Genomic DNA, 25,311 nt, shown 5'->3' on the forward strand with positions numbered 1-25,311 from the left:
TCGGCCCTTCAAGTCACTTCAACAACTCCACTAGCTCCTCCGCAAACTCCTGAGGAAGTAGATATGTTGGTTCCAGGAAAGATCTTCCGAGATAGTGACTCCCAAGAACTTATTTGCTCATCCTCTCAGACAATTAAAATTTGACTTTAACAGTGGTAACATATGTAGGTAGTGATATTGATGCAAAATATTTTTCCCCTTCCCTCCCACCCCTGATCTATGTGATGCTTTGTCTTGCCAAAAGGTGAATGGCTAGTGAAGCCAATGAGAAGTTGTGCATGTCCTCCTGCCTTTGCTATCCTTTGATAAATTTTATCTGGCACAAGCTTTTCCAATTTGAGACTTGAAATCATTGAATCGTTCACTGTCAGTCCAATTGGGTGTGAGAAGGTTTCACTCCAGCGTTAAAAAAAACTTTAATTAACAATCAGATTGATGGATCACAGTGCAGAGCAGAATGTTTGAACAATTGGGATCAGATCAGGTAAATTAACTCATGGAGATGCCACACAAAGATTTCTGCTGACATGATTTGGGAAAATGCAGATGATAAATGCTATTTTAAGTTCAGATAGATGACCTGCTCATGTGGGAAGAACAGAATATTTTTATGTTAAAGTACAACTGTTGCATTAATGGAGAACAATTGTCCCACTGAAATAAAGTACCTTAACGATTCGTATTACTTGCCGTATATTTTGGTGTATGTCGAGTCGTGAATCCAAAAAAATCTCTCAAAAAAGGGGAGTACACCAGATATACTTTTGAGACGTTAAATTTAGCTCAAAATCCAATCTGCCCTGATCCAGTGTACGTCGAGCCTTGAAAAACCAAATAAAAACCTGACTGCAACAGGTTTTTATTGAGATTTTTATTGATTCAAAATCGCTGTCATTGTCTCTAAACAATACATTTAGAACCCTTTAAAATCTCTCTCACTACCATCGTCTGAAGCAAAGATGCAGCAAGTACATCCATACTCTCACTGTTTAAACCGTCACCATATGGGTTCCTTTCTGTATCTGATGCGATGGTTTCAGCTTCGTCATCAGTGTCCCACAATAAATCATCTTCCATGCCATCAACTGCTCGAGAGATACTGCACTTTTAAAATGATTTTATCAAACTCTCTACATTAACTTGGTCCCATGCCTTGAGCACGAAGTTACACAGCACATCAAGTGATGCAGCATGCATTTCCCCGCCTTTTGTAAATGACTTTTCTGCACTCAACATCCATGTATTCCTTTCCTTGCGCACATGGTCTTCGAATGGCTTGTTCAAGCAGACATGGAGAGGTTGCAATATAGACGTCAAATCACCCAGGATAACCATATGTAACCATATAACAATTACAGTACAGAAACAGGCCATCTCGGCCCCTCTAGTCCGTACCGATTTAAGTGATCTCCTCTAGTCCCACTTATCTGCACCCTGCCCATTACCCTCCAATCCCCTCACATCCATATACCTATCCAACTTTTACTTGAATGACAAAATTGACTTTGCTGCAACCAACGGTCATATGCTATGTGTCTATATTAAGCCTGATAACACTGTAATAAACACTTTTCTCTTCACTGACTGACAACTTCAGGTGTGGTCTCATTATTTCAATATGATGCCGTATGAGCACAAACAACATCTACCTCATTGGGTCTAGCTGGTAGCTAGACCCTACAACAGATATGCTCAAAAGCAACGTGCCAACAATAAATAATGAACACGCTCGATGTGCACGCTGAAGGCCCAAGCTCAAATCATTTGCAGCAACAAGCAGCTTGCTTACAATAACACTCAAATGTGCCAGGAACAAATGACGGACCGCCTGACCCAGCTGAACTTACTTTCGCACTGCTCCAGTTGACCATAGCTATGAATGACTGCAAATCAATCAGTGTCACATCACAGTTCAGCAAATAAATTACCAGGAGGCCAAGTCGCTCTTCCCTCCACAGTCATCTGAATGAACAGCAAGTTGGGGGGGGGGGGGTCATAGACATTTGTAAGACTGCTTTATTACCTACTCACTCACTTTGGTGACTTGGAGTAGGCAAATCTGATGCCTTATGTGCCTCATGAACTGCGCAACAAGTTGCAAGGTCAGGGGAACGCTTATCAGCAATATTTTAAACTGTCCGCAGACATCAAAAGGCTACATGTTTTTTGCTCGACACAGCATAGCATTAGCGTCTCAGTTTCTCCAGAATGTTACTGCACCCCACACTCCATTACACTGAGGTGGTCATTTATCAGCAAGTTGTCTGCAGCAGGCAGCACAGACATTTAAAACTTTCCTGTTCGTACTTCGGGAGGTCTGCATCTCAGCACCTGTGACTGGAGGGAACACCCCCCCCCCATGTTTCATCAGCCTCCCTCAAAGACCACTCGACCCAGGAATGACCAGCAACCCCTCCTCGAGAGAAGAAGCCCGCACTCCAGGGGACAACCATTTACTCTCCCGTGTCAAGATCACACGACCCGGGGGTAGCCAGCCATCCCCTTGATGAGAGATTCTGTGACCCAGGATTAAGCTGTGAACTAAAGCATAAAAAAAGCTGCCTGTTGATGATGCCAATGAGACCTTTTCCTGCCGACAAGGCAGATTGTAATAGGTTTTCAGTCACTCGTTCAGTACAACATTGCCTGCCGTTGATGCTACTGAGGCCTTTTCCTGCTGACCATGCAGATAGTGCAGGTTTTTCAGTCCCAGCGCAGCACCGCTCAGCATAGTCCAGCCTACAGACTTCCAGCAGCAATGGACAGTAACTCAGTACAGCGCCACCTGTCAACACCTGTATGACACTACAGATATTAAGCAGCAATGGACAGTCACTCAGCAGAGCGCCACCTACAAGCTCCTGTGTGTCATTGCAGACTTTAGCTGCTACTTGACTTTCTACCAGACTCTTTCCTACCAGACTTTGAGATTTGCACTATAGACTCTCACAATTACCAACAACCTGCTTACAGTATGGACTTTCAGTTTTGGTAATGTGTCTCAAATGTTTGATACTGTTCTGGATTTCTCATGTGCCTTAAATGTAATCGTCTGTAATCAACTCTGACTTTTGCAACTGTCAGTGATTACCTTTTGCATACGTTAAGTGTATCACATGATTCCTACTATATTTATTCATGTTGTCAATAATTGTTTGTGGCTTTCTACTAGATTGAGCCTTGTTAGGATGTACGATACATATCACTTCCTCCCCCAGCAACCTTCATACACAATGGTCCGACATTGTACTACGAATGGCAAGTCAGTTTCGCTCTCCCTGCTCGGTTCTATGGCGGAACATCTGCACTAATTTGGAACCGCTGACCCAGTTGGTTGCTTACCCCTGTTTCTGGGGGGAGCTGAGGGAGTGAGCGTCTCTCTTGTGACAAGCTGGACACAACAGTCTCCTATCGACTGGCAACTAGCTACTACAGCCACGTGGCATAGTGACTCAGCAGCACCCGTCGATCTACTGAGAAGCCTTGGCCGACTCAATGTAGCTACATCATGAGGTCGTTAGCACTTCAGATGTCATGATGCCAGGTCACATGTAGTGTGTCTATATCAAGCCTGATAACACTGTAATAAACGCTTTTCTCTTCGCTGGCTGACAACTTCAGGTGTGGTCTCATTATTCCAACATAATAGCATATGAGCACAAATATCATCCACTACAGTACATCACTCCAGACATTGAATTCCAGATCACAGCAATTTGCTATGTGGGAAACGATGTCCTTTTTGGTTCTTTGGCCATTCACCTTAAATCTGTGATCCTTGCCATTTGAAAAAAAAGTGTGTGTATGGCCACACTTAAAAGATTTGCCAATAATCTGGACATTGATTCTAAGGTTGGTAATGAGAATGTTCCAGGTTGCGGTTAGATAGGAACAAAATGAAAAATTTAATTCACACAGCATATTTCTCATGGGTAAGAAAGATGTAAAGGGACATGGGCCATGGGCCAAATACAAAGAAATGAAAGAAGCTCAGGATGGCAACTTGGTCAGCATGGACAAGTTGGACCAAAGGGCCTGCTCCTTTTTGTACAACTCTATGACTTGAAGGGAAAGATTACAGCATTCAGATTAACTAATAAGTGAGCAAATGCTCAATAAATGATAGGAAAGGAAGAAGATTAGAAAAAAGGGGGATCTTGAAGCCCATGTTATACAGTTTTGAGTATTGTGTACAATAATGATCTCTTAATTCTACGATGGATGTTAACAGAAAATTAGTTCTTTGTGTCCTGCATCCCCATCCAGAAAAAGGGGGCACCCTTCAGCAATAAGGATTTGTTCATTTAAAACAGAGATGAAGTGATATTTTTATCACTCTAAGTGTGGCATCTTGGAGATGTTCTTCCTCAAAGGATTGTGAACACAAAGACCTTTGAATAATTTTAAAGTGAGCCTGAATTAAAAGGGGGAGAAGCACAGGCTAGCAGGGAATAGGTGGGAGGGAAGGAAGCTGATAAGTGTTTCTCGACAATCTTGAAGAAGGGCTGAAGCCTGGAATAATGACAGTCTTTTACTTTCTGTGCACACTGTGTACCTGCTGAGTTTCTCCAACTCTTTTGTTGACTACAATTGATTGCAACACACTGACCTGGAGAGAGGTAATGGTAAGTACTTTAAAAACATTTAAGATGAGCAATTGAAATGCCATGGCAAAAAAGGTTAGGGTCAAATGCAAGGAAACTGGATGTGTAGTAAACTATTTGATGGCTAGCATGGAGAAGATGAGCTGAACGGCATGTTTGCATGTTCCATGACTTTAAATATATACATATATTCAGACAGATTATTAAGGATTTGCACATGTGAGGTCGCAGAGCTGTTGTATTTTCAATTTTTTACATATACTTGCCCAAGTGTTTTCAAGGGCCATATAACCACATCCTGCAATATTGACATGAATCGGAAAAAAAATCATGATGTTTCCATTCAAATACAAATAAATATTAAAGCATAGACTTACTGGTTGGGTGGAGTTAATGTCCATTTGTTGGAGATTTTTTGCTTGCCCCTGATGAAAACAATTAATTTTACATGAACATAAACAGATTAGCCAGAGAACATTTTTGTAATTCTGACCACAGAAATTTGAACCAAATTAAAACATTGAAAATGCCCTCATGCTTTTTTTAAATTACAATAAGGGAATATTCATTGCGAGATGCACATGTTATGGGTAAAGCATTTCACTCTCACTTCTACAAGCATTTCAGAGGACAGTTAAGATTCAATTGCATTGTTCTGAGTCTAAATCACATCTTGGATGGACTGCAGATACTTCATTCCTAATCAACATGGGGAGTTTATTGTCTCAGCTTTAAAACAGAGATTATTTGAGAAGATTATTGGTTCTCTGTCGATTTCTCTGGCAAATGAGAATTTTATTTCGAGTGCACAGAAGAGTGTTTCATCTTCTATTTGCATGTGTGAGTTCTTAGACAAAACATAGATGAAGGAAAAGGTTCTTTACTTTAAAGTTGCTGTAAGAAGCCTATGAGGCAGCCATAAGGCTATAAGCCTCCATTACACATCTCTCATCAGCAATCTCTTTGTCTGTGTCAGCCCCCTGCTGGCAGCCAAGTATAATCAAACGGAAACAATGATCCTTAAGACATTGCTAGCAGCAATGCAAATATGATCACTGTCATTACACAGGAAAGAAAATAAAATGTTGTAAATGATTAAAAATGATATTTCACTGGTCATGATAAGTTATGTGATTATTAATAGTGATGGAAAATTAATGGCAGAAATTAACCACTAGTTTTAAAACTCACCTGGGCGATGTTATATGTTGATATATTCTGCCAATTTTTAGACTCACAGAAAGATCAGCAGAAGGAGAGAAAGTTCAAATGATTCATTTCCTTTATTGTCATGTTATAAACCATTGCACAAAATTGACTTTTGTCTCTGATCTAATTCGTCACCAGCAGAAATTGCCCGGCGCCCCTTACAGTCAGAGGATAAATGCAAAAGAAATTCCCCCTCAGAGTCACTGTGTGTCCAAAAATTCATATCCAGCACTCCCCCAGCCTCAGAAACTTCAGTCCAATTCATCGGAAAGCTTTTTGGCATCTTAATGTTTATAAATTAAAGTATTGAGGATGGGAGTTGGGATGTTATGTTGAAGTTGTTTATGACATCGATGAAGCCAAATTTGGAATATTGTGTACAGTTCTGGTCACTAAACTACAGGAAGGATATCAATAAGTTTAAAAGAGTGCAGAGAAGATTTACTAGGATGTTGCTAGGTCTTCAGGAGTGATTTCAGGGAATAATTAAACAGGTTAGGACTTTATTCCTTGGAGCGAAGAAAAATGAGGGGAGATTTGATAGAGGTTTATGTTTATGAGACGTATAGACAGGATTCGAGTAGGCTTTTTCTACTTAGATTAGAGATAAATACGAGAGGTCAGTGTTAAGCTGAAAGGGGAAGGTTTGGGGGAACATTACGGGTAAGTTCTTCACTCAGAGAGTGGTGGGAGAGTGGAATAAGCTGCCATGTCATGTTGTGAATGCAGGCTCGATTTTAGGTTTTAAGAAAAATTCAAAAGATACATGGATGGGAAATGTCTGTAAGGTTATGGAATGAGAGCAGGTCATTGGGACTAGTGGAATAGTGGTCGGCCCAGACTAGAAAGGCCAAATGACCTGTTTTATGTTCTGTTCTATGGTTCTATCAGTAACCTGAGCTGCGGATTCAAACTTCCAACATGATCAAGAAGCCTTCTGCATCCTCAGCCCCCTCTCACATCCCGGATCCGATACCCGGATTCCCTTCAGCCAGTCTCAAGCCAGTCTTCAGCAGTTCACAGCCGGGTGTGAGTTTTTGACCGAAAGTCACCAGCAGCATGCAGCTTGTGTGGGATCCCCACCTTGAGCCGCATAAATCCCACTGCTGCTGTGTGTTCTTTAGCTGCAGAGCACATCACTGGTCCTCCGCTGCGGTCTTCTCCTTCTCATACGGGGGGTGGGTGTGCATGGGAGTTGTCTCCCTGTTTTATGGTATCTTGCACTAGTCCTCTGCTTCCCCAGAGTTTGCATCCCCTTGAGGATGCTGCTGAATCCAGGTGCTGCCATCTTGGGCTCAGACTCTGTGGTCGTAGGATTTAAAAATGAACCACGGTCAGCTCCTTTAACGGGCCTTTTAAAGCCTGTACAGAGCAGTTGGTCGTTGGACTAGGTAGTAGAACCCTGGGAAGGAGCGCTGTATCTCCTCTTCCCTCCCCCCATCCCCCCCAGATCCACACCAGCAGAAGTGTGACGGGCCCAGAGGTCCCCAAAACTTAGTAGCTATAGAAATTCACCAAGATAAATGGTTAATTAAACAAAAGTTACTTTTCATTATCTTTAAACATAAAAACAGGATCAAACCTTAACTCACACATGTCAAACTCTGGCCCGTGGGATATAATTACATTTGGCCCGCAAGATCATTTCAAAAATGTATTAGAGGTGGCCCGCCCTGCAGCGAGAGCCGATGCTGTTTTTTGGTAATGTCACCCCCACCATCCTCCCCCTTCATTGCACATCCTTCCCCATTGTAACACGAGAAATTGTAACACGAGAAGTCTGTCGATGTCATCAGCCGGCAAGCCGGTTGGTAGGCTCCCCGCATAACCAGTCACTTCTCCCACCTGTCAAGCGGTGCGGCGGATTGGCGAGTGCCTGTGATTTCCTGTTGGCGCGACGGGCATGGCAGGCTGCGCACGGCCCCCGGGCAGCGCGAGCCCCGCGCGACTGGCACCGGACGGCCCTTCCACAGCGCGAGCGCACTTCTCCCGGTCGCCACGGCCTTCAGCGCTTGCACCCGCGCGGACCCCAGGGACGGCTGGTTCGGCCCTGCACGTGAAGAGAGAGATGGTGGCTGTCCACTAAGGCTGATCGGCAGCGCGCTGGGCCTGAGTGGGTGGGTAAGCAGGGGTGGGCAGAGGGTGTAGGTGAGGAGTAATGGGCAGGGGAAGTTATGGTGGTGCGAGGGGCAGTTAGAGGGAGGGATGAGTAGAAGGAGGGGTGGATAGGGAAGAGGTAAAAGGGGAGGGGCAGGGCAAGTAGGGGAGGGGTGATTAGAGGGTGAGAGACAGGTAGAGGGAGGAACAGGTTGAGGGGAGAGGCAGTAGAGGGGTGTGTATAGGATGGGGTGGGTAGAGGCAGAGCGAGTGGAGTGAGGGGTGAGTAGAGGTTGGGTAAAGGACTGGTCAGGTAGAGGGATGGTGGGTTGAGGGTGAATAGAGGCCTAGAACCTGAGGAGTGAGCAGGAAATGCTGAGTCCTGATGCAGGCCAAAATGGACACAGCCTGTGAATGCTGACTACATCTCCACAGGGACCAAATAGGTCCCTGACCTCAGGTCAAGCAAAGGGTGAACTTGAGCTACCTACTCCTGACCTGTAACATTATCCTCCTAAAGTTATATCCTAAAGTTTAACATTACATATGTTGAAAGAAGAGAAAACATGCAGATGTTGTTGAAAATTTTCAATAAATATTTAGTTCGGCCCTCGACTTAGTCCAAGTTTTTAATTTTGGCCCTCCGTGAATTTGAGTTTGACCCCCCTGCCTTAACTAATTACTTTTAACCTAACTTAACCCCCTTCTAATTCTATGCGCATGTATATGTAATGTGTATAAGTTCAGAAATGTTCTTTGATTCACAGTCCAATCTCATTTCTCACTCCTCCAAATTCACTGGTATTAGGCAATTTTTACACTGTGTGCAGAATTTAACATTTATCCATCTTCACCAGGTGCTGGTGCTTGAAAGGTAAATGGTTACAGCTCAGTAAAATTCTTCTCTGTTTTCAGAGAGAGAGATCTGTTGCTTATTGGACACAAACTGATTCCTTCCGATCAGCCACATCAGTGTCTTGCTGAAGAAACTAGTCCCATCAGGGTTTTCCTGATGATAACCTCTTCCTTTCAGGTCACCACAGAGTTCCTTTTCTGTTTCCCTTATCTCAGGTGAAACACCACACAGCCAGCCATCTCCTCTTGTATGAACCACAAGGGCTTTGAACAGGCTGAACTAACCCCATCTTAAAAATGGGGTTTTTCCACAAGCTTTCCAACTTGTCCTGTTCCAGTCCCAGCTGCTGCTGCTGAACTGTAGAACTGAATTCTCTCTCTCTCTCTCTCTCTCTCTCTCTCAGAGAAAACCACATGACTCTCTTAGAACAAGAAACTGCATTCAGACAGACTGCGGCTCTGGTCCTAATCTTCCAAGTTTGTTCATCTGTTGCTTTCCAAAACAATAATCCATTACTCCACAGCATGTCCAATTTACACCTACTTGTGACGTCTCTATAGGCACTCTTCAAAGTGTATGCAAAGGCACTCGGAGCCTGAATCGTCTGGCTTGAGCAGAGCTCTGGCATTTTAAATGAGATCTGTGTTGTGAAGTGTTTGTGTTTGTGACCTTAACTAAAACAAAACCCTCAATGTATCTCTGAAAAACATATCTATTCTTAATATATAATATAACATAATCTGTCTCAGCAGTGCTGCCATTACAGCAGCTCCAGCAGTCACTGCTATTTTTCTCAAGGAGAGATAATTTTCCACTCCAGAGAACACAAAGAATATTATTTGTTCTCTTGATAGAGATCATCTCAGCACAGTGATGTGCAGTAAATAAGCAGAGAGTAGATCACTTTAGCGCTCAGCAACTCACTTGGGGGTGTGGTGGGGGGGGGCACCAATAAAATTGTTAATTGGAGTTAAACAGGAACGTCTGCAGGGATTGTCGTGCAATACACAAAAGTGCCGGAGAAACTCAGCAGGTCATGCAGCACCTAAGTGATACCTGAAAAATTGCATACTCATTAAGGGCTCAAGTCTGAAACATCAGTTATGTATCTCTGCCTTTGCTACATTAAGGACACTGTTTGATTTGCTTAGTTTCTCCAGAAGGTTGTGATTTTACTTCCTTAAGATGCTGCTTTAACTGGTGAGTTTCTCCAGCATATTGAGCGGTGCAGTTAGCCAGAGACCCGGGTATTAATCCAGCATCGTCTGAAAGGACTTTGTATGATAAGGAATTAACTTCCTCCCACCCTTCAAAAATGTACAGGGATTACTGGTGTAATTGAGGGATATTAGTTTGGTGGCCAGAAGGGCCTCTTACTGCTTATCCACAGAAATTTGTGCCTTGCAATAATAAATGTCAATTTTAACTCTGAATCCAACTCCCTGAAAGTGGGGAGGAAGTTTGAAACCTGAAACTCTCAGATAATTCAATCACATTTTATATTGGTGTAAAATACTTGGAGGTGAAACCAGATGTGGATTGTCCAACAAGGGAATTGTCAATATATTGGATCTAATCTCTGGGAATGTGGTGGGGTGACAGGGGAAGAGCATTTTGCAGAGAGTGACCATAACTCTATAAATGACATTAATGACCACACAGTAGGGCAGAGACCCAGGTACAATTCTGTCCTTGGTTGCTGTTAGTGTGAAGTTTACAAGCTCCAACCTGTGACAAATTGGGTTTCCTCCAGGAGCTATGGTTTCCTTCAACACCCCAGAGATGTGTGGGAAGTAGGTTTGTTGGATGTCATAAATTGTATCTTGCTTGTAGGTATGTAGTAGGACCCAGGAGGAGTCCAATAAAATGTGGGGAGAATTTAAAAAAAAGGTAGAGAATTTATGGGCCGAATGACCACCTTCTGCATCTCTCCATGATTCCATGACTCTATGACAGACTGGAAACCAAGGTCCTGAAATGGGGACAGTTAAATTCAATACAGGACTTGAGGGAAGATGACATGGATCATCCAAGTACAGCCAACGCTCCAATTGACAAATGGAACGCTTTCAAAGCAAGTTCTGGGACAAAATATCCTCAAAAGGTAAAAAGTATGGACTATAAGCTGAAGAAACCATGCATAACTAAAACAAGTGATATCATGTGGCAGAATCATAGAATCACCTAGCTACATCTCCCATTTCCCCCCTCCCATGGCTCCCCTTTGACCTCCCACTGCCCCCTACACTTTCCACTACTCCACCTCGCTCTGTTCCCCCTTCACCTCCTACTACTCCCCCTCCCACTACCCCTCTGCACCTCTCACTGCTCCCCCTCCTATTTCCCCTCCCACTGCTCCCCCTCCCACTGCACCTCACACTGCTCCCCCTCCTACTGCCCTTCTGTCTCTCCCATTGTTCTCCCTTGCACTGTTCCCCTTCACTTCCCACTGCCCCTAAACCTCTCATTGCTCCCTCCCATTGCTCCCCCTCCCACTGCTTCCCCTCTTACTGCCCCCTGCACCTCACACAACTCCCCCTTGCACTGTTCCCCCTTCACCTCCCACTGCTTCCCTTCACCTCCCACGATTCCACCCCGCACTGTCCCCCTTCACCTCCTACTGCTTCCCTTTCCACTTTACCACATGCACCTCCCACTGATCTATCCACACATCCAACTGCTCCCCCACATCTCGCACTGTCCAGGTAAAGCAGCCAAACATCTTGAAGGACCCACTCTCTGCTCACTGGTCCCATCAGGGAAATGGTTCAAGTGTGTGAACTGCTGACCAACAGGCTGAAAGACAGTTTCTTCCCCACAGGTTGAATGAAAAGCCTTTTTCACCACCTGATTCACCTATGCCACTCCTTTCAGGGAGTTATGGATTTACACCCTAAGGTGACTGTGCATCAAATTTGCTAATATCATCCCAGAATTTGACCTCCCACAGTATAAGACCAAGACCAGTTGGATAACGAAAGTAAACAAAGCCTATGACTTGTATTGAACCTAACAGGAGTATAGAATGTGTTGGGTGAACTTAAAAAGTTAAGTGGGTAAAGTAGGGGGTGAAGCAGCACTTACATACAATATTAATAAAAATTTTAAAGAATTTCACATACATGTTAAGGTCAAGAAAGTTATTAGGGTAAAAGTAGGCCCCAGATAGAATTCATGAATAGCAGCACAGTTTGGGTTAAGGGGGACAATGGAACACTTGCTTTCATTAGTCAGGGAATAGAATAAGAGTAGTGAGGTTATAGTCCTGATTTACGGAATGTTGATTGTGTGCTGTGAACAATCCTGCCCTCCACCACAGAAGATGGTGGTGACTGATCTGTAGTTGTGCAAATGATTCTGACGCAAAGTCCACAGGCTTTAATTAGCTTAAACTTGTACACCAGTTTTAGTATCTTTGCTGGCTCCATGTGTGCCTGGTGTCCTTTGCTGGCTTCATGTGTCTGAGTGTCCTCCAAAGGTTCCGGCTCGAGTCTTTATATGGGCCAGTGATTGACAGCTGGCATGGGGGGGGTGGGGGGGCATCCTTCCAGGTTGTCTACCTGCAGGTACAGCAGTTTCCCCCTGCAATAGGCCGGTAGGAGTGTGGCCAGTGTGGTGGTTGTTAACACCACAAGCGGGTACAGAGGCAAATCGTGAAGATATGACTGATATGACAGTTGAAGAACGACTGCAAAGGCTGGGCCGATTTCTTTAGAATGGAGGTAACAGAGCAACCTGACTGAGGTATTTGGAATATATATAGAGAGAACAGACTAGATGCAGAGAAACTTCTCCTCATATTGGATGTGTATAAAACTAGAAATCATAGGTGTTACGAGCCCAGAGGACGCATAAACCCAACAGCAATAGATATTCACCAAGACAAATGGTTACTTAAACAAAAGTTGCTTTTAATTATCTTTAAACATGAAAACAGGATCAAACTTTAACTTATCACTTATGACTTAACTAACTTAAATTAACCCCCTTCTAATTCTAAGCACATGTGTGTGTAATGTGTGTGTAAGTTCAGAAAAGTTCATTGATTTACAGTCCAATCTCACTTATCACTCCTCCAAGTTCACTGGTTGCAGGCAATTCTTATACTGTGCACAGAATTAAACATTTATGAAGTTCACCAGGCTCTGGTGCTTGAAAGGTAAATGGTTACTACTCAAGAAAGTTCTTGTCAGTTTTCAGAGAGAGATTTGTTGTTCCAGGACACCCACAACTGATTTACTTCCATCAGCCACTCCAGTGTCTTGCTGACGAAACCTGCCCCTTCAGGGTTCTCCAGATGATAACCTTTCATTCAGGTCACCACAGAGTTCCTTTTTGTTTCCATTATTCCAAGTGAAACATTAGACAGACATGAACCACAAGGGCTTTTACCAGGCTGAACGATAAACTCACAACCTGTCTTCCAAATGGGGGTTTCCACAAGCTTGCCAGCTTGTCCTGTTCCAGTCCCAGCTGCTGTTGCTGGCTTTAATATTGTAGAAGTGATCTCCATCTCTCTCTCTCACACCCACCCACCTACCCACCCACACACACACACACACCACACACACACACACAAAGCCTGTATGACTCTCTCTGCTTGCAAAAGCACATGTCCCTCTTAAAACAGCCATTTCCCTTCCAGACAATATGCAGCTCTGACAAGCTCTTTCATCTGTTACCTTTTTGTAAACAATAATCTATTAGTGAAGTCTCTTAGGCACTCTCCAAAGCTTTTGCAAAGGCTCTGAGGCCCTGACATGTCTAGTATGGGGCAGAGCTCCAGTATTTTAAATAAAATCTGTTTTAAAGTGTTTGTATGTGACTTATACTAACGATTCCTCTGCTTGAGGGGATGATGGGGTCAGAGACTCTCAAAACATTTACAAAGTATTTGGATGAGTACTTGAGTCGCCAAAGATTTAAAGGCAAGGTGCCGCTTAATGATGTTAGTGTGGGTGAGTGCCTGATGGCCAGCCAGTCTGTATCGCTCTAATAATAAAGGAGGAAAGATAGGAGAGAGTGAAATTCTTAGTGCATTAAAATCAGTAAGTAAAATCTATCCGAAATAGCAAAGAGCAGAAACGTTGATAACACTTTGTAGGGCATAATATAAATCAAGAATGTGCAGGCAATTAGGATAACACAACAATCACGGGAGTCTTTAATCTGCATACAGACTGGGTGAAACAAGTAGAATATAGGAAAAGACTGGTAAGAAACAAAGATAAGGGGAGAACCCGTAGATTTGATGCATTTAGAATTTCAGAAGGCCTTCAATCAGGGGTGGGATATTTAGCATAGCGATCAGCACAACATGATAACGCCAGCGACTGAGTTCAAATCCTGCACTGCCTGTAAGGAATTTGAATGTTCTCCCTGTGTCTGCATGGATTTCTTCTGGATTCTCCAGTTTCCTCCCATCGTTTGAAAGGTACGAAGGGTTGTAGGTTAATTGGGATTTGTGGGCATCATGGGCTGGTAGGGCTTGTTACCATGCTGAATATATGCCTAAATATGAGACACACAAGATATTATTAAAATTAGAATGCATGTTTTGTGGTAATATACTTCTCTGGGCTAAGGATGTGTTCATGGGTGCACATGTCATGTCCATGAATTGGCGCAGACACCCCCCCGCGCCCCCCCCCCCCCCCTACTGTGCACAAAATCAGTCAATGGTTTGGAGGAGGAGATAAAGTATACAAAAAGGACAGGCTGCACCTGATCTGGAGAAGGTCCAATATCCTGGTGGGCAGGTTTGCTAGAGCTGTTGGGGAGGGCTTAAACTGGTTTGGCAGGGGGGGGGGGGTGGGAATCAGAATCTGTGGTGATACGACCACCAGCCTACTGCAGGAAGACCACCTAAGGGGCTGACTCCACCTGGCTGGGTGTCAATCAGCTGACCTGAATATAAACCTGAGTGAGCCCCTGCTGAGCCAGACACACGGGGAGCCACCAAGGCTGGTGTTCAGAGTTTTACTGGAATAAAGCCTGTTGTACAGTCTTTTGAGTTTTGTGCTAGCTGCCACCTCAGTGCATCACAGAATGTGAAGGCAGAGATTAGGGTAGAAAGACAAAAGCATGATACTATGTGCTCTGAGTTGGGATGAAGGAGAGGCAGGGGGCAAAACCAGTTAGAGGGTTTATAATGTGTCTTTTTTCAATGCTAAGAGTATTTGGAATAAAGGGGATGAACTTAGAGTTTGGATCAGTTCGTGGAACTATGATGTTGTGGCTGTAAAAGAAACTTGGCTGGAGGTAGGGCAGGATTGGCTGATGCAGATACTGGGGTTTAGGTGTTTTAAAAAGAATAGGATGTAGGATAGTAGAGGGAGGGGGTAGCATTACTGGTCTGGGGTAGTATCACGGCTATAGAAAGGGAGGATGCTGTAGAGGGAAAGTCAGTGTGGGTGGAAATCAGAAATAGAAAGGGAGCTATCACTGTGCTGGGAGTAGTCCATAGGCTCCCAAATGGCCCTCAGGAAACCAAGGTGCAGATAAGCAGGCAGATTTTGGAATGGAGCAGGAAATACAAGTTTGTAGTTTTGGGTGATTTCAACTTCCCCAATAATGACTGGCACCTTCTGACTGCAAGTGGGATAGATGGGGCTAAATTTGTCAGGTGTATACAAGAAGGACTCCTGACACAGTATATGATAGGCCGACGAGAGGAGAGGCCATTATGGATCTGGTTCTGGGGAATGAACCTTGTCAGGTGGAGGACCTCTCAATAGGGGAGCATTTTGGTGAGAGAGACCACAACTCCCTCAGCTTCAACATAGCTATGGAAAAGGATAAAAACAGTCAAAATGGGAAAGTGTTTAACTGGGGAAGGGATTATTATGAAGAGATGAGGCAGGAACAAGCGCGAATAAATTGGGAACTGATATTTAAGGGTGAAAGCACAGAAGTAACATGGAGAAAGTTTAGGGACCACTTGTGCTGGGTTCAGGATAGGTTTGTCCCACTGAGATAAGGAAAAGATGGTAGGAAAAGGGAACAGTGGCTGATGAAACAGGTCAGACAACTAGTCAAGAGGAAGAAGGAAGCATATATTAGATATTGGAAGCAGGAAACAGGAAGGGTTCATGATAAATGTATGGTAGCCAGGAATGAGCTTAAGAAAGGACATGGGAGAGCTTGAAAGGGACATGCAGAATTAAAGAAAACCCCAAGGCATTCTATGCGTATGTGAAGAACAGAAGGATGATGAGAATGAAAGTGGGGCTGCCAGAAGATAAAGGAGGAAACGTCCCTGGAAGCAGAGGAGGTTGGGGAGGTCTTAAATGAATACTTCGCATCAGTATTTACAAGAGAAAAGGACCTTGATCATGGTGAGATTAAAATTGAACAGGCCCGTGCATTGGACAATGTGGAAATTAAGGAAGTGGAAATGTTGGATCTTCTTAAAAACATCAAGATTGAAGTTGCTGGGGCTGGACGCAATATACCCCAGGCTGTTGTGGGAAGTGAGAGAAGAGATCGCTGGGGTAGTAGCTATGATCTTTGCGTCCTCTTTGGCTGTAGGGGATGTGACGGAGGATTGGAAATGGCAAATGTAGTCCCCTTGTTTTAAAAAAGTAATGGGGAGAATCCTGGGAATTATAAACCGGTGAGTCTTGTGTTAGTGGTGTGCAAACTAATGGAGATGATTCTTAAGGATAGGATCTAAGAGCATTTGGAGAAGTACAATCTAATCAAGGATAATCAGCTTGGCTTTGTGAAGGGAAGGTCGTGCCTCACTAGCCTAATTGAGTTTTTTGAGGAGGTAACCAAAGAAATTGATGAGGGTAGGGAAGTAGATGTGGACTACATGGATCTTAGCAAGGTCCCCCATGAGAGACTCATCCTGAAAGTCATGAAGCATGGGATCAGTGAAACATTTGCTGTGCGGATAAAAAATTGGTTTGTAGGAAGAAAGCAGAGAGTAGTAGTGGAAGGAAAGTATTCTGCCTGGAGGTTGGCGACTAGTGGAGTGTCATCAAGATCTGTTTTGGGACCCTTACTCTTTGTGATTTTTATAAATGACCTGAATGAAGAGGTGGAAGGATGGGTTAGTAAGATATGGATGACACAAAGGTTGGAGGAGTTGTGGATGGTTATAAGAGGATATAGGCAGGATGCAGACTTTGGCAGAAAAGTGGCAGATGGATTTAAATCCGGATAAGTGTGAAGTGATGCATTTTTGAAGGACTAACTAGAAGGCTGGGTACAGGGTTAATGGTTGGTTACTAAAGTGTGTGGATGAACAGAGGTTCAAATCCATACATCCCTCAAGGCTGCCACACAGGTTGATAGGATAGTTAAGAAGGCCTATGGGATGCTGGGCTTCATTAATAGGGGGATCAGGAATAGAGAGGTCATGCTGCAACTCTACAAATCTCTGGTGAGACCACACGTAATCAATTCTGGTCACCACATTATAGGAAGGATGTGGAAGCTATGGGAGGGTGCAGAGGAGGTTTACCAGGATGTTGCCTGGATTGGGATACAAGTCTTGTGAGGCAAGGTTAGCAGAGCTGGGACTTTCTCTTTGGAGCATAGAAGGATGAGAGTAGACTTGATAGAGGTCTACAAGATGAGGGGAATAGATAGGGTGGACAGCCAGCACCCATTTCCCAGGGCAGGATCAGCAAACTCCAGAGGACATATGTACAAAATTAAGGGAGGGAAGTTTAGGAGAGACATAAAGGATAAGGTTTTTACACAAAAAATTGTGGGTGCCTGGAATGCCTTGCCAGAGATGGTGGTGGAAGCAGAAACATTGGGGGTATTTCAGAGACTCTTAGACAGACACACGGATGAAAGAAAAATAGAGGGTTATAGGGGGAGGGAGAGTTTATTACTTTTTTTTAGGAAGGAATAAATGGGTCAGCACAACATTGATGGCTGAAGGGCCTGTACTGTGCTGTATTGCTCTATGTTCTATTGTAATATATCTCCAATTGCTGATGACACAAAACCAATTCAACATGGACTACGGGGAAGATGCAGTCAGATTCTGTGAAATTAGGTAAATGGTATCCAATGTGATACAAATAGAAATACCGAAAATTACAAAGGAAAAATAATGGTGAATTTTTAAACGGCAGAGATAGATAGTTGTTGATGCAGAAATATTATGCCCCATACACAAATGACTGATAATAGGCATGCAGGTTAGAGAAGTAATAAGGACATCAAAAGCCTTGTGTAGTAAGAGAATTGGAGTCCAATGGTAAAGTCTAATTGTATATCACCATGGTTAGAGTGAATTGGGAATCATGTAAATGGATCTGTTCTCCTTACTTAATTATGCAAGACGAGGATTCAGACTTCTGAGCTACTGAGACAAGAAGCATGTTGACACCATACATGTTCATATTAAGATGGGATATTGTTTATTGTGGCAATTTATTTGTGCTGCCCTTTTTCCAACAACACAGCTAAATAACATTCAAGCACAATTACGGGGTTAAAAAGGATTTCAGCTCTTACAGCTTCAGCTTCTTTGTCCTCGTGTGGTAACGGAACCTGGAAAAAGTTGCCAAAGTTTCTTGTGAGGTAAAGATTGCTGACGTGATCATAACAATACACATTTATATACCCGAATGACTCTGACTCCTTGATTCTAACACTCTGAAGCTCTACGTCAACGCACGTGGGTGTCTGTCATACCCACTAATGCTAGTTTGTTGGAAAAGCAATGACCACACTGTGGAACAATGTAACAGATTTTGAAATCTACTGACTGGCGAGGAATGCAGCCAACCCAGCAGGGGTAGGCCATGTTTTGGGTCAAGACACTATAAACCTTTTTCCACTGGCACCCTGTCCCAGGAATTAACTGGAAATTTACTGGGACAGGGTCCAGTGGAAAAGGAACATTGTCTGAACGCCAGTGTCAAATGATGTAATTTCTTGCCTGGGATTAACCGCCGCTACCCCACTCATATCCCTGGCATTTGCTGACGCCGGCATGCTGATAAAACCAATGGAAAAGGGACAGCAGAAAGTCACCCATTTCCAATTGAAGGTAGAACACTCTGATCCCCGGGGATGAGTGTGTTCAGTGGAAAAGCAATGATCTCCTAGTTAAGGGTGAATTTTTAAACGGCAGAGATAGATAGTTGTTGATACAGAAATATTATGCCCCATACACAAATGACTGATAATTGGCATGAAACACAACGGTCAGGACTGTAGAGGGGAGATAACCATATAAAGAGGTGAGAGATGGGATGAAGGAGAGAGGGGCTGGTGGATGATAGTTGGAACTAGCTGAGATGATGGGCCGATTGGCCCAGGTGGGGAAGGGGATGGGGTGTTGTTGGGAGACAGCAGCTGGTGTGTGATGGGTAGATAGAGAGGAGAGAGGAGAAAAGCTATCAGAGATAGGCTTGGAAGAGGGGAGAGTGGAGACAGAGGCGGAAGCAGATAAGGAAGGGATAATGGCCCAATAGAACCAGTCAAAGTTGGGAATAGGAGACCCAGCAGGTAAAGTACTTCAGCTCGGCATTCAACACGATCATACCTCGGAGACTGGTGGATAAACTGTCCTCGCTGGGACACAACAGCTGCCTCTCTGCAGCTGGATTCTGGACCTCGATGGAAAGAACACAGTCTGTCTGGGTTGGCAGCAAAACTTCAAGCCCCTTCACTTTGAGTACTGGTGGATCTCAGGACTATGGGCTCAGCCTACTATTGTTCATGGTGCTGACTCACGACTGCTCTACTGGCTTCAGTTCAAACAGGATCATCAAGTTTTCTGATGATACAACAGTAATTGGCTTCAACTGCATCAATGATGAGTCTGATTACAGAGAGATGGTTGAAAGGTTTGTAAAATGGTATGAGAACAACCCATGCCTTATTGTGAACAAGCCAAAGGAAATGACTGTGGATTTCAGGAGGGGGAAGGTCGACCATTCTCCATTACACATCAATGGTTCCATTGTGGAGAGAGTGGAGAACACAAAGTTCCTTGGTGTGCCTATAAGGGATGACCTATCCTGGACTCACAACACCTCCTCATTAGTCAGGAAGTTGCAGCAGTGCCAACACTTCCTAAGGGGCTGAGGAGGGCAAGGCTACTGGTCCCCATCTTGACAACCTTTTTCGGGAGTACAAGTGAGAGTGTCCTGTCTGGCCGTGTCATTGTGCAATATGGTAGCTGCATAGCATCAGACTAGAAGTCTATACAGAGGATCATCAAAACAGCTGAGAGGATCACTGGGGTCTCCCTTTCCTTTATAGACATTAACTGGGAGCCTTGTCTAAATGGGACTGAAGGAATTATAGAAGACTCTTTCCATCCAGCGCACAATATCATCAACCTACTAGCACCAAGAAGGAGATACAGGAGCATAAAAATTAGGACCGCCAGGCTAGGGAATAGCTTCTTCCCACAGGCTGAGACTGATGAACAGTGTCCTGTAACTGAGTACATCATCCCAAATACTTATATAGATATTGTTTTTAATTATTATGTACTATGTTTTTGTGTGGTTTGGAGAGGTGATCTTTCATTGGGTTGTATATGTACAATCAGATAATAATAAACAAACTTTATATTAGGGGCAGAAAGCAAAAATGGATGACAGGGTGCTTGGGGAGAGGGGTTTGGGGAAAAAAAGGGGTTAAAAGGAACCTGGGGGGATTAGGAAGAAGAGAGAGGAGCCCTAGGGCTGCAGGTACCTGAAGTATACAAATTTGATAATGATACCATTGGGCTGTAGACCACCAAGGCAGAAGAGAAGGCCCTGTTCGTCTAGTTTGTGTTGGCCTCTCTTTGGCAGTGGAAAATGCCCAGGATGGACAGGTCAGTGTGAGATTGAGAAGTGATGTTGAAATGGTGTAACAGAGTTTAAAATGGGGTTTAATAATTTTTATTCTCAATTCTGTACTTGTGAATTTTATTTCAATGAAATATTTGTATTTAATGCCATTTTAATAATATTTCCGGTGGGAATGAGTTTGGCAATGCACACCATGTGCACCTCCTCAGCCCCTCCCTTCCAGTTCTTCAGACTGCTTGCTACCTTTCTTAAAGTTACTAAATGTTTTCTTTGGAAGATGAATTATATTATAAGTCTTAATGTATATTGTTCATTGCTAATGTTATTATGTTTTACAGTTGATTTAAATTGTTTTAACCACTAATTTATGGGTGTTTTTATCTAACGTGTTTATGCGCCATTACTCTGTGTTGATCATGTGACCCATGTAACGTTGCTGGGATTTCACAGCTTAAATTCTATTATTTTGCATACTTAGAATAAAAAAGAGTCAGAAAAGGATGAAAACCCCAAACACAATGGTTGTGTTATTTTGCCTTCCACAGGTACACATTTTCCTTGTTAATAGATATATGGACAGGATAGGTGTGGAGGGTTATGGGCTGAATGCAGGTTAGTGGGACTGGGTGGGAGAAGATGTTCAGCATGGACAAGTAGGGCCAAACTGGCCTGTTTCTGTGCTGTAAATGGTTATATGGTTATAAATGCATGATTTCGGCCATTTAGTTTCTCTATGCAGTTTTTTAACTTGCCCACTAGGTGTCACTGCTTTCACTTTATTATATATATGTTTTCCTGGCAAATTTTAAAAGCTTTTGGCTAATATGTACTCTTGAGTTGAGTACATATTGAAATGTTAGAATAAAATATCTGTGGATAATTGAGGAAAGGAATGATGAGATCCTGCTTTTTACCTTGTTAAGGATAAAAAAAGGCAGAAAAGGATGCAAACCTCAAAGGCAATGGTTGTGTTATTTTGCCTTCCATAGGGAGTGAATAAATGCTGGAAAACAATTCCATGAGTCGTCTCTATTTCTATACCCTATGCAAACCCATTACAACATCATGCAATGATCACTGTGGAGAGAACACTGGGTTCCACAAAATGGTTAGCTAATCTCTGCTTGCTTTCACCGATTGGGGAGTAACAGCAGGGCACAAAATGCAATAGATGAGGCTGGAGAGGGTGTATGTAATATTATGCCTGCCCTGGGAGTAGCTCCTCAGATGCTGCACCTCCTGTAACTGCAGGGGAAAGCGCCTGGAGATGAGGACTGATGGATGGGTGTATCAGGAGTCATGAGGAGAATGGTCCTTGCAGAAAAGGGTGGGGGTGGGCAAGATGAGACTCCAGCTGGTGGAAGTGACAAAGGATGATGTACTGGATGCAAAGGATGGTAGGGTGAGAGGTGAAGATCGAAGGAATTCTATCTGTGTTCTATCTATGAGCAGAAGTTTGGATAATGTCCAGGAATTAATCCCTACCCTCCTGGAGATCTGGACTACCTACAGCAGGCAAAACATCAGAAAATACCACAAACACAGTTTCTGCAAAATCTAACAAATTCACAGGAAGAACAGTTCACACAACACTATTACCGCGCTAGCGAGACGGGTTTGAGTTCGGCACTGTCTGCAAGAAGTTTAAAATGTTACGGTGTCCAGTGGACCCCAAAATCCAGCAGCAATGGATAAGCACCACAACACAAAGAGGTACTTAAACAAAATTAATTTTTAATTATATTTGAACAAGTAAAAAGAATTAAATTTCAATTTATTACTATCAACTTACTTAACCTACTTAATCCTTCCTCTAATAATAAGCGCAGGTGTGTGTAATGTATATATAAGCTTAGAAAAGTTCTTTGGATCACAATCCAATCTCACTGGTTGCAGGCATTTCTTGTCCTGTGCACAGAAGTTAGCATTAACAAAGTTCACCAGTCTTTGGTGCTTAACAGGCAAATGGTTACCACTCAGGAGGGTTCTGGTTGGTCTTCAGAGAGAGATTCCTTTTGTTCCAGGACATCCACACCTGATTCCTTTTCAATCAGTCTTGCTGACGAAACTTGCCCCCTTCAGGGTTCTCCAGGTGATCCTCTTTCTTTCAGGTCACTTTTCAGACAGCTAGTCTTCTCCTTTGACCAGGTAGTCTTCCAAAGTTTGCCAGCTTGTCCCTCTGGAACCAATTTCTCTGTCTCTCCTTCTCTCTCATTCCCTTCCTCTCTGAGAGCAAAGCTGTTCTCGTCTGCCTGCAAAGATCACATGCTCTCCCAGGCACGCTGCTGAATGTTGCTACTTTGTTGCATTTTTGCAAAAAGCACTCTGCAAAAGTCCTGCATTTTAAAATGTTTGTGTGCAACCTGCTCTAACAATCCCTCCCAAACCACCTCTAAATACTCTGTCACAGTACATTCTCCCCGTGATCTAACTGGGTTTCCCACGGGTACTCTGGTTTTCTCCCACCCTTTCAAAGCATTTTGGGTTAGTAGAGTAATTGGGTGGCATGGGTTTCAGTCGACTTCTATGTTGTTGTAAATATATAGAAAAAAAATTAAAATAAGCAAACTAAGGCCCACATCCCCAGCTTTGATGATGGCATCTGCTACCCCAATCTCCTGAAATGGACTATATTCAATCTCAGGCTGGGAGGAGACTACCAGCAGAGGAAGGAATTCAAAGCTTCCTTGTAAAAAAATGTGACATCTCCACAGATGATTTGGATCCTCTGGCCCTTGATGTCTCAAAGTGAGGAGATTGAGAACTTTGAGAACAGGCATCAGGGGCGCATAACAGTCCTGCGCAAGCAGCAGGTGGAGTGCACCAACTTACAAACTGTCAGTGGAAGAGTCTGCAATTCCCACATTGTCCTGACCTCAGAACTCCTAAAACTGGAATGGAAGCAAAACATCCTGAATCCTTGTTTTAGGAATAGCAGCCAAGGCATCAGTGACTTTAATGGAGACAACAATCAGTGGGACAGTACAATCAGTTGTTGATACTACATTTACTCCTGGGGCCTGTGTGAACCTCAAGCCCTGGATGTTCATTTGGGAAGAATGGTCAAATATCTGATGACAGAAACATAATTTGGTTCGTAGGAATCATAACACCTACAAAGGAAATTTGGGTTATATATCTTCCAGCAATGCAAGTCTGCCAATTATGTTTGGCCTTTCCTTTTGTCAGTTTAGAATATCCTCCTTAATGCTCAGCCCAATTGTTTTTTATATATAGTAAAATCCCCATTATCTGGCACTTACAGGGATTGTGGATGCTGGATATGCATATTTTTTGGTTGACTGAGACCCATTTTTACAATGCCTAATACATCTACATTAAGACTGGTTAAAAGAAAAAAGACAGTGCAACATGTAAAGTATCGGTAATTTGAAAAAAAAGTCAGTATTGTAGTCTTTAATTATGTAAAGTTCACTTTAATCAAGTAATTCCTGTAACTTACAAAATTTGAATTTAAATTCAAACCACAGGTGCTGGTGCTGTAACAGCGTTGCGTATCATAATTAACTTCCTTCCCTAAGTTTACAGATAAAGCCTTACTGATACTGTATACCTAATACTAACAAACTTTTATTCGGCAGGGATAGAAAGACACTTTAGGAGAGTCGCCCAGCAGCCAGTGGCATTGGCCAGTTCTTCATCCCAGGTGCCGCCATTTTATTCAAATACAACTTTATTCAAACTTTGTTCAAACAGCTGCTGCAGGCAGGGCATGACTGGGGCACTCCACTGTCTGAATGTTTGCTCCAAGGGGTTGTGTGTTGCTTTGGAGAACTTTAACTTGTACAATTTCAAACTTATAAAACTTCATTTACTTTTTCATTTAAAATATTTATTTATTTCCTCGAATTTTTTTTTGCCGGTTGCTTGAGTTTTCAGTTAATTGAATGCTGGATAATGGAGATTTAACTGTATTTTAATCTCGATGTCAGTACCCTGTGATCAAGCATTCAATCTGTGCAGAAATTCTTCTCCTTTCACTCTCACAGTTGACTATCAAGAGGAAGAATCTTACATAAGAAATCCTTCCAAAGTCCCTCCAAATTTAATTTCTCTGTTTTAGTTCAGCTTTTGTTTTTAAAAGTATTCTGCCCTACTTCTTAAACAAGTTCACTGCTTATCTGTGGGAAATCTGTCCCTATAAGGACATATAACATTAAGCTGCAACTTTTCTTTCCCCAGTGGAGCTTCAAACAGCCATGACAGAATATCCCCATTATTAAAATTCCACCCTGCAAGCTGTAAAAGCAATTACTGAGAATGAAAAAGTTGAGTAGCAAGTAGTAATCCACTTGTAATGGATGACATAGCGGTTTATTAGAGTGCCAATGGTTGTATAAGAAAAAAAAACATTAAGGGATTTAGGAGTTGTGGTAAATAGTACCCTCAAGGCTGATACTCAGGTAGATGGTGTGGTGAAGAAGGCATTTGGAATGTTGGCCTTCATAAATCGGAGTATTGAATTCAAGAGTAGGGAGGTTATGATGAAATTGTACAAGGCATTGGTGAGGCCAAATTTGGAGTACTGTGTACAGTTTTGGTCACCAAATTATAGGAAAGATATAAACAAAATAGAGAGAGTGCAGAGAAGGTTCACGAGAATGTTGACAGGATTTCAAGGTTTGAGTTACAGGGAAAGGTTGTGCAGACTGGGTTTTTTTTCTCTGGAGCGTAGAAGATTGAGAGGGGACTTGATAGAGGTGTTTAAGATTTTAAAAGGGACAGACAGAGTAAACATGGATAG

The 25,311-nt window shown here is 43.0% G+C and overlaps 1 protein-coding gene across 3 annotated transcripts in view; it reads right to left on the reverse strand.

Moving 5' to 3' along the window:
- cfi (complement factor I) overlaps positions 1 to 25,311 on the reverse strand; it is a 104,591-nt gene that overhangs the window by 73,697 nt on the left and 5,583 nt on the right. The window contains exons 2-3 of one of the 3 annotated variants that reach the window (XM_069926658.1): positions 18,247 to 18,282; positions 4,982 to 5,029 (exon numbers count right to left, since the gene is read on the reverse strand). The exons of 1 other annotated variant lie outside the window; for it this stretch is intronic. In XM_069926658.1, coding sequence (XP_069782759.1) covers positions 4,982 to 5,029; positions 18,247 to 18,282 — 84 coding nt within the window. The remainder of the gene's footprint in view (positions 1 to 4,981; positions 5,030 to 18,246; positions 18,283 to 25,311) is intronic. One more of the 3 variants, XM_069926659.1, reaches the window with a different exon arrangement.

This window comes from Narcine bancroftii, chromosome 3, assembly GCF_036971445.1.
Source record: "Narcine bancroftii isolate sNarBan1 chromosome 3, sNarBan1.hap1, whole genome shotgun sequence".
NCBI lineage: Eukaryota > Metazoa > Chordata > Chondrichthyes > Torpediniformes > Narcinidae > Narcine > Narcine bancroftii.